This window comes from Mastacembelus armatus, chromosome 10 (assembly GCF_900324485.2).
Source record: "Mastacembelus armatus chromosome 10, fMasArm1.2, whole genome shotgun sequence".
NCBI lineage: Eukaryota > Metazoa > Chordata > Actinopteri > Synbranchiformes > Mastacembelidae > Mastacembelus > Mastacembelus armatus.
The window spans coordinates 14,090,527-14,107,501 of record NC_046642.1 but is presented as its reverse complement, the minus strand read 5'-3'; the positions used below and the strand labels follow the sequence as shown (position 1 = coordinate 14,107,501).

At 39.0% G+C, this 16,975-nt stretch overlaps 1 protein-coding gene across 1 annotated transcript; it reads right to left on the bottom strand.

The window, feature by feature from the left end:
* Positions 1 to 527: 527 nt before the first annotated feature.
* On the bottom strand, positions 528 to 13,853 carry gfpt2 (glutamine-fructose-6-phosphate transaminase 2). The gene is made up of 19 exons (XM_026331064.1): positions 13,725 to 13,853; positions 12,544 to 12,651; positions 11,575 to 11,679; positions 11,205 to 11,330; positions 10,258 to 10,316; positions 9,366 to 9,497; positions 8,499 to 8,560; positions 6,575 to 6,654; positions 5,484 to 5,580; positions 5,077 to 5,240; positions 4,659 to 4,754; positions 4,046 to 4,143; positions 3,767 to 3,887; positions 3,358 to 3,515; positions 3,030 to 3,144; positions 2,759 to 2,886; positions 2,412 to 2,579; positions 1,944 to 2,105; positions 528 to 1,529 (listed from the first exon to the last, which is right to left on the bottom strand). The coding sequence occupies exons 1-19, from the start codon at positions 13,729 to 13,731 to the stop codon at positions 1,485 to 1,487; spliced, it is 2,031 nt and encodes a 676-aa protein (XP_026186849.1). The 5' UTR covers positions 13,732 to 13,853; the 3' UTR covers positions 528 to 1,484.
* Positions 13,854 to 16,975: the final 3,122 nt, after the last annotated feature.

Genomic DNA, 16,975 nt, shown 5'->3' with positions numbered 1-16,975 from the left:
AAATTAATTAATTATATAAATATAAATATATATATATATATATATATATATATATATATATATATATATATATATATATATATATATATTTATAAAACCACTGACCGGTATATATATATATATAACCACTGACCTATATATATATATATATATATACCATGATTTTTGATCATTCTGTCATCTTCATTTATTATAGGCAAAACACTAACAAAGAAAAAAAAAGATAAGTAATATCGCCAATAAACCTATAGTAAATATTATCAAATGAAGAAAACTGCACACTTTGAATGGAATACTTCATCTATTTACTAATTGATAGTGCCTGGGTGTGTATATATATATATATATATATATATATATATATATATATATATATATATATATATATATATATATATATTTATATAAAACACATTGTATAAAATACAATCATAGGTAGAAAAATAAATCAAACCCTTTCTTTAACCCCTGTAAAATAAAAACCAGATAAATACAGAATATTAAACCCATACAAACAGCTGACGAAGTGTTATTAAAACATTTTTTGTTTGTTTGTTTTTTAATTTTTTTTTCATGAATCTTCTATAAATAATTCTCACATATGTCCTGGGAATGTTTCTCCCTATGACATGAATAAGTATAAAGAAAGTCTGAAGAAAAGGTCATGTTCTACCACGAAATGACTTTGGAAACTGCAATCCAGAATAAACATTCAATATACTTTACATTAAATACTAAAGGTGGAGAAATATGTCCAAAGGATAAAATAACAATCTAATCTAACGTTAATCTGAGGAATGTCTCTTGACTTCTGAATAGAACAAATCAGAATATTGACGTTATAGATTAATGGCCCACCAGCACAGTGACATAAAGTGCAACAAAATACATAAAATGATAATTTTAGAATTTAGAGCACTCTCTGGGACAAAACTGTGCTATTCCTACATTTCCCATTATGCAAAAGAGAGGTAAGAAGTTCATGAAATCCATTAAACAAGAAGAGGATAAATCATCCCATACATGAGTGTGTACATTCATAATTTGGCCACTATATTGCACAACTGTAAACACTTCAATATTCCATATTAATGCTGTTCTGATAAAGTTGTTGTATTGTGTAATTTGGCTCAACTGAAGATTTGACGAAGGCACAGCATGTTGCTTTGGATGTTTAAATGATATTTCAGAGATTCAATGTCAAGGCCTCAGTGACACTGACATTTCCTCAGCAGTGTATTGGTTGGATTTCACATTTTTCTTTAAAAAAAGGCATTGTACCGTATAGCCCCCTCTTTCATCTGTCACATTTGTTCTTTCATTCACACCTTCAACCACCTCACTCAAAACAGGTCCCTACTTCACCCCAATCCCACCACACACACAATAATACACACATGCACACATATTGAATGTTAAATTGCACAATTGCACTGTAAATCTATTAACCTCCTTTCTCCTCTCCTGGGCCTTGTGGACTGGATTTATTCCACAGTTACAGACTTGGCCAAGTTTCTGGGACAGTCAACCTGCAAAATGAGAAGCCAATATGTTAATTAAAGGAAATTACTTATGATCAGTGACTGTGGCTGTACATTTTTAATGCATCACATCATAACAGGAGGGGTGCTATGACAATGGCATGTGCCATAATATGGATATTAATATAAATGTTTCATGGACTGTCACATATGTTGAATATATACTTCTCTTTTATACTAAAGCTCATAATTTCAATCTTAGTAAAGGCAGGCCAAGAAATAATCTCACAGAGGCATAACAAAATAGCTCTCATGGTGGTGTAAAAAGAAAAACAGTACTGCACAAGTACTGATAACTGTGAGTCATCAGTCATTCCTTGTCATTATGATAAGAAAAGACAACAGTGGAAGGACATTATGCATCCACTATCCATGTAAACTATGCAAAGGCATACTACTTACATCATATCCTCGCAGGACGGCCAAGTGGAACGACAGGAGCTGCAGGGGAATGACAGTGAGGATGCCCTGCAGACAGTCGACTGCATGTGGCAGCTCGATGGTCTGGTAGGCATTCTTAGTGACCTCAGGGTCATCTTGGCAACACAGGATGATGGGCCGACCCTGATGGCAAAAATTTTAATCTTTGTCTATTTATTTTCATCATTATAAAAAAACAATAATAAACATTTGTACCTGACTGTAAGAATACTGTGCTGACTGTATTTTGTGCCCCACTGCAACAATTTCACATGCACTTTATAATCATATGTTAAGAGCATTATTAAAATAATGATGGGGCTTTGTGCTCTTTGCACTGTCACAACATTGTGCCCTAGAAAATACGAGTTCAGTCTACTGCTGCACTCCAAATGTAATTTTTCTCTAAATAAGCCTGCTGGTCTACTCATCTGTTTTTCCAGGACCTACCGATCTGGCAGTGACTTGTTGCAGAGCATTCTGGCACTTAATGTAGCAGGCATCTCTCATGATGACCATGATGACAGGCATGTGTTTGTCTATTAGTGCAAGTGGGCCATGCTTCAGCTCCCCAGCCAGGATGCCCTCTGAGTGCATGTATGTGATCTCCTTGATTTTCTACATTAGAATGAAAAGAATAACACAGCACAATTGACCATATGATTCTGTTACAGCATATAATGTTTTTACTCTCTACTCCTAAATATAATGTATGCTATATATTATAATATATAACGTTATACTTGAACTGCATAGAGGGAACTGCAGTCCTTTGTCAGAATAGATTCTCAACTCACCAGCGCCCCCTCTAGGCAGGTGGCATAGTTGTAACCTCGGCCCATGACTAGAAGGGACCTTTGCTGATACAATTCACTGGCAATGGCCTTTATCTTCTCATCCAGAGACAAGACTGTCTTTATCTGATCTAGGAGGGTAAAGGAAGACTTAGTTAAGGTGAAAGTTACATGTTAGGAGTAGAAGATTTTTCACAGACTTTACAGTATTTTGTTAATGTGGTGGCATCTGTCTATCTACATTTAAGGTGTTTGTGTTCATTAGAGCACTGACCAGGTAGCATCCTGAGGCCGTTGATGATCTCCAGTCTTCTGTTCTGTAGGGAGAGCCTGTCCTCACTCATCATCAGACCAAACATGATGAGGGACACAAACTGACTGGTGTAGGCCTGATCACACACAACAAAGACTCATAAAACCTCAAGCTGTGCTGAACACTATGGCAAGAGGAGCTTATGTAACAAATAACACATTTAAAATTATGTTTCGCCACCTTACAATATATTAACTACTTAGAATGTGTTTGTTTTTGTCTTTTCCAATCCAAATTGTATTGCTCTTGACCACTACACATTACAGGCTTTATCTGAACGTTTAACTACCTTGGTGCTAGCCACTCCTATCTCAGGCCCAGCGTTGATGTGGACTCCGCAGACTGTTTCTCTACAAATAGTGCTGCCCACAGTGTTGGTTATGCCAACTGTCAGAGCACCATGGTCCTTGCAGTACCGCAATGCCATTAGGGTGTCGGCTGTCTCTCCTGAGAGAACAGAGGGAATGAAAAGACATTCTCATGATACTGAATTACACCACAACAAAGCCACTGTTGGAGAAAAAATATAAAAAGAGGATGACATTGTCCTTAGGTTTCACAAAAGAGCAGACAGAGCACAGTGAGTTTTTCTTTAAAGCTGTTTTCATGGTTAAAATTGTCTTTGCAATAAAAGTGAAACATATGTGCAGTGACAAACTGTAACAATAGTGTTCCGTGATTTTGCGTGTTGTTGTTACCTGACTGGCTGATAAAGAATGTGACATCATCTCTGAAAATAGGCGTGTTGCGGTCCAGGAAGTCACTTGCCAGCTCCACCATGACAGGCAACTCCGTAAGCTCCTCGAGGATCTGCCTGGTCTGAAAAGTAGGTAAACAAAAGCAGCAGTCTTACCACCACCCTCATTACCATCATCACTCTCACTACAAGGAGAATATTTTTTATCTCCTTAGTAATCATTATTGTCTTTTTCAAAAAATGTCATCATGACCCCTAATTTTAAATTGCTGTAACTCACAGCCACAGCAGCGTGGAAGCTAGTGCCACAGCCAATCACGATTAGCCGTCTGCATCGTTTGATTTCCTTCAGGTGGTCCTTCAGTCCACCAAGAATCACTGAGCAAACAGAAAGTCACACTTACATTAGTAAAGTCATTTCACTGTTGATTTAAAGCATGTTTCATGTCCTCCACATTTATCAATAGCTACTACACACACTTTAAACAACTGCACCTACAGAGAACCATTTTATCCTGCATGTATCATCTACAGTTAACAGCTAGTACATATTTAGAAAGTACGTATGAAGAAGTTTGAATATTTGAAATTATTCAGTGTGTGCTTTTCTATATACTAGTAGTAGTGGTGGCTATTCTGTTATAATGCTGGAGGATTTGGGTGAGAGATTATGATGCTCCAGTAATGTCTGAATATATATTTTTGTATCTGACTACACGCTGTCTTCCAAAACTCCACATTCAAATAGACAATGGTAAGACAATCAACCAATCTACAGGTCCCGTATGAAAAGCCTGAATCTGTCCCTGCTAAGAGTGATTCAAGGAACCTGCTCAGGTGCCCTGCATGCTCTAAACATTGAAGGGTGGACAGGTTAAAAGATCAGCGGTCACCTGTGTTGGAGTCAAAACAAATCCGGCCTCTCATAGTGTTGACTACAGACTCCGGCTGTTCAAAGATCTCCTTCTGCATGAAGGCATCAAAGTTACCTACAAAGGGGAAAGCATATATGTGCATCAGATTATCTAGTAAACTAAAAAGTAAAAAAACTAGCAACAGTATTATGTTTTCATTTATTCAGCCAGCAGAGGGCAAGCAAGTGTAAGCCTTCTAACTAGATTAGTAGCACTACAAGCATAGAGGATTTACTCAATTATTATTACAAACTGTGCTCTTAGTACTCTTTGTGACTTCATTTATATTTAAACATTTTTAAAAAATCTAAACTCCTGGTTTAAACTAAACTAAAAATAAAATTAATTGTCATCATATCCACCAGATACCAAACGGTTGTTTTGACCATTATCTGACCTTTCATGATCTGTTGCAGCTCCATCTGCAGGGTCTGGATTGCTCGCACTGGGTCCTCACCAGCCTGCCGGCTCATCCTGTGGATGGAGAGTTCTCCTCCTGTCACTACTGCAATGTCATCATCCTCCAGGTACAACACCTTGTTGGTATGCTCAATGATGGCACTGTGGGTAGAGAGAAGATGGATAAATGTGAGCATTTATCATGGTTTAATTCACAAATAAACTTAAACTTGCTTCTTGGGGGGGTATTTTTGCTAATTCTTTTCTTGGTTGATATGGCATCAAGGAGTAGGGAAGGAAGAGTTTAGTGACATTAAAATAATGACAATTCAGTGAAACACTCCCAGATTCATCATATATACTAGAAATACTAGATTAATCAGAAAAAACACTTTTTTTCTTTACCTGGCATCAGAGGCAAAGTAATACTCCACAGCTTTGTCATCCCCCATAGTGTTGGAGCAGTCTGAGCTGTTATGGCTGTTGATCTCCATAAAGTGAGCTACCAGGTAAAAAGTCAGATATCAAGGGTCAAGGGTTTGCACTATGATTTGAGTGACTAAAATAATCAAGAGATACTCATGACATCATCCTCTGAGTTTCTAGTTGTAGTCAGGTTACTGGGAGTTCACAATATCACTGGCATGACTCTGATCCAACCACGGTCTTACTTGGGTCATTTTTCTATTGTGTTTATGTATTATTTGAACAACAAAGAGAATGTGCAATTACAGAGATATGAATGCATTAGCTACGACATGTAATGCTGTACAAAGCTCCACTTCCAGTTTAGCTTGCTCTTGGCCCTGAGCTACCTAAATGTCCCCTGGACTTTGGACCGATCTCACTCATGCCATTAAGAACCATAAATTTCAACATTTCCGATAAGACCAGGAAGACAGTCTATACACACGCTTGGAACAGAGAAGAAACTGCAAAACAGGCAGGCTGTTGTTAATACTATACACACAGAAGTCCGTGGTAGCACATCAAGAAAACTGGCTTTCAAGGACTGTTTTGAATTATTGCACAATAAATTACAGAGAAACAAAATATCTTGTATTATTCCCAGTTACCCAAGAGACCCATTTTTACAGAGTCAGTGTGGATATGTTTCACCTGAGAAAAATCAATAGTTAGAGCAATACTCCACTGTAATCTAATGAGAAAGTGAAGACAAATTTCTCCCTTATATGAGGCATGTTTACAACTACTGGGCTGGATTTAGTGTCTGGGGCCTCTTAGGGAGCTGTGCTGCATTTTGAAAAGTTTTTTTTTTTTTTTTTTTGCATGTCTCGCTAAATTAGAGTTACAACTAATATTACAGTTAGTAATACTCCATTAAAAGATAGGTCTGCTAATACATAAATTCCATGAAAGGATGTGTATGCAGTTGTGGGTGTTATATAGCATATCTGTGTGTGAGTTTGCATTTAGGCTAAGATTATGTACAGTGTGAGCAGACAGTGTGGCAGACAGGGAGGGACAGAGCTCACCATTCTTGTACTGGACGGGGATGTGTTCAGTGGACAGCTCATGCTCGCTTCGCACACCGATGAGCAATGGACTTCCTCTCCTGCCGGGACAAAAATGGAGCAGACAGGGAGGACAGGGTGTGAGCGGGAGAGAAAGTGTTTGTTAGAGTATTAGGCTTTGTAAACACACGATGCTTTGTGAAATTATGAATGTTGAGGAAATCTGATAGCCTATTACTCTTATTGTATAGTATTATTCCAAACAAAGCAGGAGATCCCAGCTATTCCTTATGACCACTGCTATCTTTTTTCAGAGCTTTTTATTTTATTTCCCTCAACTTCAGTCTTTTTAAAATGAGCTTTCACTCATTCAGTCATGAGTTTCAGTTTGTCTCTGTACAGACAGAAGCTGAGACTTCATCTCAAATCTCTTCTTAACTTTCCAACCTTGAGCACTTGACAAGTAAACCGATCCTCCATCCCTCCACATCCCTCTAGAATTTCTCTTATACACTTCCTGGGCTGAGTCACTGCTTCCTCATTGGCTACTGATTCCATGTGGGTTTCTCCTATTGGCTGCGGAGCTGTGGGTGGTGCAGTCACATGACGATTTGACAGGTGAGGAAAACGGGTTTAAGGAGACTGACCTTAAAATACTTGCATGAAACCTTCAAACACATATCTTGTCGCAATTGGGCAAACAGTCCATCAAAACAAAATGTCTGTGGTTAGTTATTATGACATTAACGTTTGAGAAATTATGTGCAGAAGGCCTCTCCTTAATTCTTGTCTTTCTCTGCCTGGATTCATCCTTTCTTCTGGCTACCCTTTCTCTGGGGCTCAGCTACATTGACGTAAGACGGCTGGTTGTTTTAAGGGGTGTGGGGCTTGAAAAGGGAGGCTTCCAAACACAAACATGTGGTTGCTATCCAATACAATATTTACCCTTAGGGAGGGAGAGATGGGACAAGGAAGCAAATGTATGAAAGAAAAGTGATGATAAGTAGTAGTATGTAAAATGTGGTGGAAAGGGAGGCGATAGAAGAACAATAGACAGAGGAAAGAAACTGAAAGCTAAAAGAGAGAGTAAAGATGCTGCTGGGAGTCTGAGTCTTGATGAGAAAAGGCATGTGGTGACTAGCATCACTACATAATTACAAACATTTGTCCATCCCAACCATCCTGACCATATTAACCACAAAACTACACAGAGTTCCCCCAAAGCTTTGCAGCCCTGATATAAGCTATTAGACTCTTTTCTGCAAACACAGTACAAAACAGTTAGCCAAAGATTCCTGACATTAAGAAACAGCTTTTCCAATACTGCCAGGAAACCACGCTTATCTCTCTCATTCTTCCCTCTTCCTTTTCATTGTCTGATTTACGCGCTCCAGCTATCTTGCCTGAGCCACAATGTCTCTCTGAATGAGGAAAAGTATAAAGCAAAAGTAATATGATGAGAAGTGATTAACCCAGAGTTAAGGCCTCTTCCCAGAGCTGAAACAGTAAACTCTAGTCTCACAGTTAATGAGTCACAGAGAAAAGAAATCGGGCCAGCAGTCCAGAGGCCAGAGGCCCAGGCTTGACAGAGAGAACCTGAAATCAACCTCTGCTCCGCTCCCCTCTCTGCCTGGGTCTTAAGATGCAAACAAGTCTTACACATGCAGGCACACAGGAACTGACACACATTCACACACTCACAGCACAAGTACACATTATCATAACCAAAGCATTTTCCAGGCCTGTCACATGTAATGGATGGAAGTAAAAATAAGCCACAATGAGTGAATCTTAGGAGTCTCCTAAAATCATATTATGGGATTGCTTCATAATGGTTTTACCAGGGATGAATCATTTCCAATGAGTCTGGCTCACTGAACAGATACTGGACAAAAAGGTGAAACGTCAGACCAGTGTGTGCGTGTGTGTGTGTGTGTATGCAAACCTGGTGGACACAGCCTCTCCAGGGAAATGACGGCTTTTAAACACCAGAGCGAAGGCTCCCTCCTAAGACAGGGAAGCAGAGCAAACACAAAGTCAACATGAGCTGAGTAAAGCCTGAAAATACAACAGTGTTAAAGGCTGTTACAGTACTAAATAAATTTTAATAAATTTAATCAAACATTTCTGGAGACTGTGAGACCTTCAAGAGAAACATTCTCTTAACACAAATAAATGTTTCATTCTGGTCCTGTGGGGTTTGGTAGTTGTGGTGGGGGTCTGGGTGACGTTGGAAGTGGTGGGGCATGGAGCAGGGGCGTTAGAGAAATAAGCCCTCTATTGTATAACATCAGCTGTATTTCGAAAGCACTGACTGCAATGGTGCCTGTGTTGGTTAGTAGAAGCAGAACTGTGTGGTGCTGAAAATGGGAGGGGGGAGTAGGCTTAGATCGCGACTCAAAGGGAGGGTGCCGTGGTGGTGAGGCTGTAACAGGGTCTAACTATCTGGTTCCCATTACTCGAAATCCAAAATGGTTGTTTTTGCGCCCTCTGCTCTTCAAAGCACAAAAAAGCTACTCCAATTGAAAAGTGTGAACCTTTAAAAAAAATCACGAAGTGGAAACAACAGGCTCGCTCTATCACACCCCAAAAAAAAAAAAAAAAAAAAACCATATGAGTGGTGATGTCACTTGTGATGCTGTTTGGGCGGTTGCCATGGGAAGCTGTTTTTGTGGTGGTTTACTGTGCTTTAATTTGCACAAAAACTTTCAACACACTGTAGAATAAGGAAATGAGTCTATGTGTGCATATGATTGGCCAATGACACATTTGATATGGGTAGTGTCTGTTGCTGAATGTATCATCTACTCACCAGCTGCTGAATGACCCGCTCCACCAGTGTGGAAAAGGTGATGTCACTCTCTCTGTTGTCATAAACGTATTTGATCAATTTAGGGATCACCTCTGTGTCTGTCTCTGACTCAAAGTCATATCCCTTGGTGATCTGAAAAAGGCAATAGATGTGGTTTATACTACTATTAACATGATGTAATCTGAATCTTCTTTCATTCAGGTCGTTATGGTTGGTGACAGTTAACGGTCACCACCATTTATTAAATGGGTGGGTTGACATATGTAAAAAAGCAAGAGTCAAGGTGAAACGTGAAAGCTTTCAGTTGAAAAGACGTCATCAATAATTTTCTGCACGTCACTGGTTAAAAGAAGCTAAGGTTCCATTCAAATTACCATAATTGTGTCTAGGGTGTAGGAGTGGGTGTAACAATCTACCAACATAAGCTTTATTAACTAGGTAAGCTCTTTAGCACTTTATGTGCTGATGTGGTGTTATTCCACACTAAATTTTACGCTAAATGATTTATGGGAAATAATCTAGTTTAAACAGACGACCAAGTTTGTTTACTCCAGGGCTTATGTCCAAACATAATATGACAACAAATCACTTTTGATACATACATCATACATAATCTGGCCAGTGTTGGCATTGCTGCCAACCTTGAACAATGGGCTAACAGAACAGTATGACACTTTATACAGTCTTGTTGAGTCATCTTAAAGATGTTATGACTTCTTAAAAACACAGTGGCACAACAGCTGGCCACTGGGTGAAATGACACTGAAGCTGTTAAAACAGGCAAAACAATAAAACAAGTTTTAACCTGAAGAGTGGATCCAAAAATGACCCTGAACGAGACAATACCTCAGTTGTTAGTGCAACAGAAAATGCTGATGAGAAGTTCACGTACCAGGTACTTCTTCAGCTCTTTGTAGTTGGTGATGATACCATTGTGAATGACCACAAACTCTGAGAAAATGCAGCAAGAGTGAAAAGATTAGATAAAAGGGCTAAAGGTCAAAAACTAGTCTTATGAAGTTGTAATCACACCACTCATATGTTCTCCCCCGGTGATGTTGATTTGCATATTGGCATGCTCTAATTTATATGCTGTCCAAAGACTAAACTAATTATAGAGCAATAACATCTGCAACAGCAGCAGATCCGTAACACTGATATGCTAAATGTATTGTGTATCTGATCTAACAGGTTGTTGTTAGTCAAATAATATTATTTTAAACAGTGGACATTAATGCATATACTTATCCATATCCATAATCCATATACTGGATTTAAAAGCGATTAAAAGGCCCCCGATACACAACAAGCACATTGAAGTGGCATAGCAGGGTTATAGACAAATAAAGTGATACTTCATAATTATAACCAAATTCATATTAAATATACTAAATATATACTAATAAACAATAGACTAAGAAACAGAAGTTATTATATAGCACACTTTTCTCATTTTTGTAATGTGGACTCACACTTCTGACTTCTATGAACATACTGTACATGTATACATACACTGGTCTAAAGCCAAGGTGAAGTATATTACTGGCACATAAAGGATATTACTGACACACCTGTGAACGTCAATAAGGTGTGTGAGGGTGTGTAAAATACAGGTTTATAACATCTTAGCCTTTTATTGTAATGTTCAGCTGAGATGAAGAGGCAATTATCACACGCTGACAATAGAAAACAGAGTGGATCAGCCTGTTTTTTGGGGTGTTTTTTTTTAAGATTGTCAAACGAAGCAAACGTTTGTACTGAGATAGCTGGAGTATCTTTTGCATAGATTTGTAGCTGGTTGGTTAAATGCATTAATATAGGCATATTAGTACATATTACCATTGTGCTTGTCAGAGCGGTGAGGGTGGCTGTTGAGAGCGCTCGGCTCTCCGTGTGTGGCCCAGCGAGTGTGTGCGAGTCCAATGTGTGTGCACAGCTTCTCATCCAGGTCCAGTGAGTCCTTTTCTGAAGAAAAACACAACACCACAACACCAGTATTTTAACTAACAGAAACAGACTTCAGAAGAGAAAGAGATAGCATGCGGTGTTCAGTGAAGTTGAGCGTAGTGCTTCTGAAGAATTTCAAATTTAAAAAAAGGCAATATGTGATTTTGAAATAGTCATAACAGCTGATCATAACTAAGTCACTTAAAAAAAAAAAATCAAAACTCTGCCATAAAATGATACAATAAAATGTGCAGAAACCCACTATATAGCTCCTCATCCAGGGCCTTGACCTTCCCCTTCTTCTTGATCAAACAGATGTTGTTGCTGTTGATGTCAGTGTTCTTGCTGGGACCATCCACAGCAATACCTGCAAACAGACAGCAGGGACGAGCCTTTACTATATAGTGTCATACAGAAAGAAAAACATGTCTTTTATATTAGACATGAGAGGTCAAATTTAACACTTCACAGAGAAAGGATGTCGATATGTGAGAAAGTTATTGATAAAACCGATCTGTGATTTAATATATTGGTTTTATGTATTTGGTGTCAAAAGAGAGCTGGGATAGGCTCCAGCAGATCCCCGTGACCCTGGTTAAAGGAATAAGTGGGTGTAGAAAATGGATGGCTGGATGGATGGTATTGGGTGTGGGCATTTACACGTGGTGTATGTGTAAGACATGGTCTTTAACAACAATAAAAGGCTCCTTAGTTTTGTGGATCCTGCTCAACTAGGATGAATAAACACAAAGGGTATGTGTATATGTGACCAGTATTAATGATTCAGGTAAGTGAGTTAGACGTCACTGCAGCTTCTAATACCTCATCGCTCTGATTAAAGCTGTGCCTCCCTCTGCCAAGTAGTTTAAAGAGTCACCTGTTACACCAGTTTCTCTTCATTTTATTTCATTCAAGATAGGTGTAATTATGTCTCTATCTTACATGTCCCCAGTCATGCAGTTAGCATGAGGGTGTGCCAGTCCAACAATAGATTTGCTAATATAATATTAATTAAAAAAAGCCCATCAGTGCCACCTTTAAATATGATTGATTCATTGAGGTGTGTTTCAGGGCTGGTTAGTCTTGACCTAATCTTTGAAACTTGAATTGTTTTATTTCAAGCTCTGAAAACTATAAAATGTGACATAATACACACGTGCTGCAGAGCAATACTATAAGCTTTTGTGCAGGTTGTATGTGTGTGATAACTCTGTGAGGCCGAGCGTCTTACCTGCTGAATCGTACCCTCTGTACTCCAACCTCTGCAGTCCCTTCACCAGCGTCTCAAATATCTCCTTTCTGGTGCGTGGCACTCGGTAATTCAGATAGGCAAAGATCCCTTTTAGCCAGGGGAGAAAGACAAGTACAGCTTGAACCATCTGTGACACTGTAGGCACTGAACTGTATAGAGAAACATCTTTTTAATTTGCTGGGATAAGTATTGTCATACTCTGTTTAAGGCTAAATATATATATATATATATATATATTTATATATTTGCAGATAAACAATACTGGAACAAACCCTGTCCAACACAGTCCCTATGTATCATTAATACCCACTCTCTGGTTCGTTAATAGGTCATTAAAGAATAAAAAAGAGCTCTGATTTATTTACCTCTGGAAATATAAGACTAACACAGCAAACAACTTATACTTAAACTGATGCGTCTGTATTTAAATAATGTAACTTCAGTTGAGGTTGTTGGATATTTTGTCCACATGTCCACTCCACCCCCGACTCTCTCTTTTTCTTTGTGCGTGCGTGTGCGTGCGTGCGTGTGCGTGCGTGCGTGTGTGTGTGTGTGTGTGTGTATATACGTGTGTGGTGTGTAGGAATGTTCCGTGCGGCTCTCCTCACAGCTGGCCATTGATGGACGCACATTGCGCGCAGTGTTGGAGCAGCCAGGAAGGCAGGCTGCGGTAAAACCTTGGCCTCTTTCTCGCAGATGCAAGAAGCGGCCGAAGGACTAAAAGATTTACTCTGAGAACTACACGTTCCTGCTCGAGTGTGATGCCAAGACGCACTAATTTCTCAGCTTTAGTTAGCTGCGGAGGATGGATGAGGCACTTCAACTATTCCTTGTGTCCTTTTTTCAGATCTTACAGCAACTGGTTGGACTTGCTTGTCCTGTTGTGTACACTGGTGATTGAAAACATTGACACGTATGACACCGGTGCGTAAGCGCTTCAGGAATCTACACAGTCGTCGAGTTATATGAACGCTTTTAAAAACAGAGTGAATGTTTCAATTGGCACTAAAACTGTAACAAGACCATAGTAAATATTAGAGACCAATTAAATACAATCTGACCATTTTCTGACAGGAGCCCATCAAAGCAGTTTTCGTGCGTAAATCTTTCAAGCGAGTTAAGAAAAAAAAAAGCATTAACTTGAAGAAAGGAAACCTTACCACACATGGTTCAAGCTTTGCTTTCGTTGTTGGAACTCCCTTTTATGAGACAGAAACTTGTAGTTTTCCGGATTGTGTGACTGCTTCTCTCGTGCTGAATCCAAAACGACTGTACACTCCCACTCCCACTAAGCATTTAAATTGTGTTTCTTGGAGAGGCTAAGGCCACGCCTCCACTGACGGCCCCGCCCTGCCCTGTTAACGCCTTCCTGTTGCCACAGGAGTTAACTGCACTATAGGAGGCACAAAATCTAATGAGTCACCTATCAGCCTGTCAGCCAGGTTTGACTTATGCAAATATTTTCAATATTCTATCAGGATTTTGTTACATCGATCATATAGACTGTTTGGGAAACTTCTTTGCATCACTATTTTATTTTATTATTATTATTTTTATTTGTTGCCGTTTCAGATGCAGAACAAGTGTGACTCTACATTCGGTTCCTTTGATTTCATTAAACCTTTTGTCAGCTGTCAGCCTTAACCACTTTAATTAGATAACAAAGTTCCTGGATAACTGAGTATGTTATCTGAGTTATGCATCTTTTACTTTAAGGAAATACAAGAATATATGAGACAAGGAAGTATGGAGCTCTCACTGGTTTTTGGATGTTTGGCATTTGATTCATAAGTGAGCGTTTGTTTTGGTTTTTTTTTTCACTTTGACTTCTGTATGGTTTCTTATTTATGTCTGAAATACCTTTTGGTGCCAAGCCCCACATTCTTGTAATTGTGCAATCCACTGAATCCACAGTAGGTGGGACTTGCTCTCTCTGGTTTGCAAGAGTCCATTTGGCCCAGGTGTACCCAGTATGCCGACCCCGGTGTGCCTATCCTGCACCCTGTCTAGTTCCATCTCCCTTGATTAGGTTATTGGTTTAGATTTTGGGAGACACCAGAATTGACCCAAAATGAAAGGAAAAGGTTTAGGTCAGGATGTTACTTGTTGCTTCTGAGTCATTCAAGAAACATTTCAACTTTATACCTTGTTAGTTCCTCATTTCTTGATTATTACACGTTACCTCTTTAATTCTGCATTGGCATTAAGGTGAGTTGCTCAGTTCTTCTGAAGTCGGAGTGACATCAACTTCAGGGGAATTATGTTGAAACTCCTTTATTGAAACTTATTGTCTTTTGCTGATAAAATCTAATTTTCCAATCCAACCTTCGCTTAGTGGAATGCCTAAATGTTTTTTTTTTTTTTGTAGAAGAATGAAACAGCAATCAGATGAGTTGAAAAAGTCAACCTGAGTTTTTTTTTACCTGTTCACCTTGATTACTCCTACTACTTCCTTGTGTGAAGAACCTTTCAGACCTGAGATCTGATGCCAAGGCGGCATTTGGAGCAATAAAGAACGATAGCAATTATTTCACCTAGAATTATATGGGTTTATTGCATGTGCTTACTGTGTATTTCTGTATGACAGATACTGAGTAAGATTAAATTCTTGTATAAACTATGTCTCAGTGATCTGATTGAACTATAGTAAATTATAGTATTCCTTAATGAAAAAAATGTAGAAATGCAGAAACAGACCCAGTGCTCAGCTGGATGGGCACTAACAGAAAGTAGAAGGTGACAGGTAGAGAGAGAGAGTTTACGAGAGAGTTTATAGACAGGGACAATTTATAAACTGAAATCTAAAAACTCAATCAGAAAAATAAGAATTGGATTCTTGTGGGTTCTCCCTGACCCAATCGTGTCCACTTGCTGTCCATGTCTCTGCTTGAGGAATTTGAGCGTTTGGCCAAATCACACGCCTCACCTCGCTTTGTCCAAACCACATCAGGCCATATGCGATCATAATGAAGGAGTCCAGGGATGGACTGTTTTGCTAGTAGAATATTGTGAAAATACAAAAAAAGTACAAAAAGATGATAAACTATAAAGTATATTTCCATTGTTGGTTTGAGGATTTCCCCAACTCCACACCCAGGGAATGCAACACCAGGCCAAACACAGAACTACAAACACCATGTGCTCACAACGCTAAGAAAATGTTCTCATGTATTTGCATGCTTATGTGTATGCAATTTGTCCTGCTCTGAAACCCCATTTCTATGCTTTTAGATGCGGGTATCTTTTTTGTAGTGTATGCTGACATGTATTCAGGTGTGCAGTAGATGTGCGTGAGTGAAAACCTGTGACAGGAGCCAAATTGCAGCATTCCTCTCTTGGCTTAAAAGATTAATAAGTATAATTCTGAGTGCACTGTGACTTTGTTATCCAGTGAGATCCACCCCAAAGATCAAAGGTTCCTTAATTACTATGGTGATATAAAATGATGGGCAAAAAGGGAGGATATGCTGCAGATTATCAAGGAATTTGAGAGAGTTTCAATATTTAATTCAACTTGCGCTGAGTGTGTCTGAACCCACAGGAATGGGAGCACTCACAGTCTGACGACTTGTGACAACCACACTAAATCCACTTCCATTCTCTCATGTTGAATGTGAAAATAAGAGGATGTGGTTTACTTGTTGTTGTATATTTGAGGGTAATCCACAAAGAGTGAATTATGAATTAAAGTCAAAGTTTATGTAAAGATTAATAATGATAATACAATTATCTGAATTATGATTAAAAACCAAACAGGCCAGTAGCCAAGATAAATGGGTATAGAGACACCTTGGTCTTAAGCTAGAATCCGTGAGGAAACTTTGCAGTCTAGACTGTGTGATTTAGATTAGAAAATAGTATGTACTTTGGTAAGTTGCACAACACAAGTATTGGGAGTTAATCTAATATTCAAGAAGTCATTCATGTTAGTTTCAGTTTCCAGCACACATTGACACTGCAGAGGCAGTGATAGTGTGTAGTGTGAAAAGCTTTAGAACAGCAGCAGCTCTCAGGATGTGCGTGGCTCCTGAATTAATGTTCTTCGTCTGAGTGTCTCAACCGGATGTAGCTGTGGTTTAAACCTTGTTGTAGGGGATCTCCCTTTCCACATGTGTTTCATATTAGAGACTGTGGGGCAGTACAGGAGGGCCCAACAATACACTCTGTTTCTCTCTCTCTTTCTCAGTGGGGGATCACAGGAGAATGTTTGCTGAACAGCACTGAAACACACAGCCTGGTGGCCAGAGGCTGAAAACTAGGTTACTTAAAACAGGTAAGATTTTAGTTCAATTTTTTTGGTTTTTCCAGAAGTACAATAAATAAAACAAAGAGCAGAAACAAAACAGTGCGGTACAGAAAGAATACATCACTCCACATCATCACTGCCTTCATGTGCATGCATAAACAAACA

Excerpts from the sequence above, each read along its gene's own strand:
- gfpt2 (XM_026331064.1), bottom strand. Across the intron at positions 10,317-11,204 it reads CCGCTCTGACAAGCACAATG|AGTTTGTGGTCATTCACAAT; the intron begins GTAATATGTACT and ends GCATTTTCTCAG. Across the intron at positions 2,887-3,029 it reads CGGCCTCAGGATGCTACCTG|ATCAGATAAAGACAGTCTTG; the intron begins GTCAGTGCTCTA and ends TTACCCTCCTAG.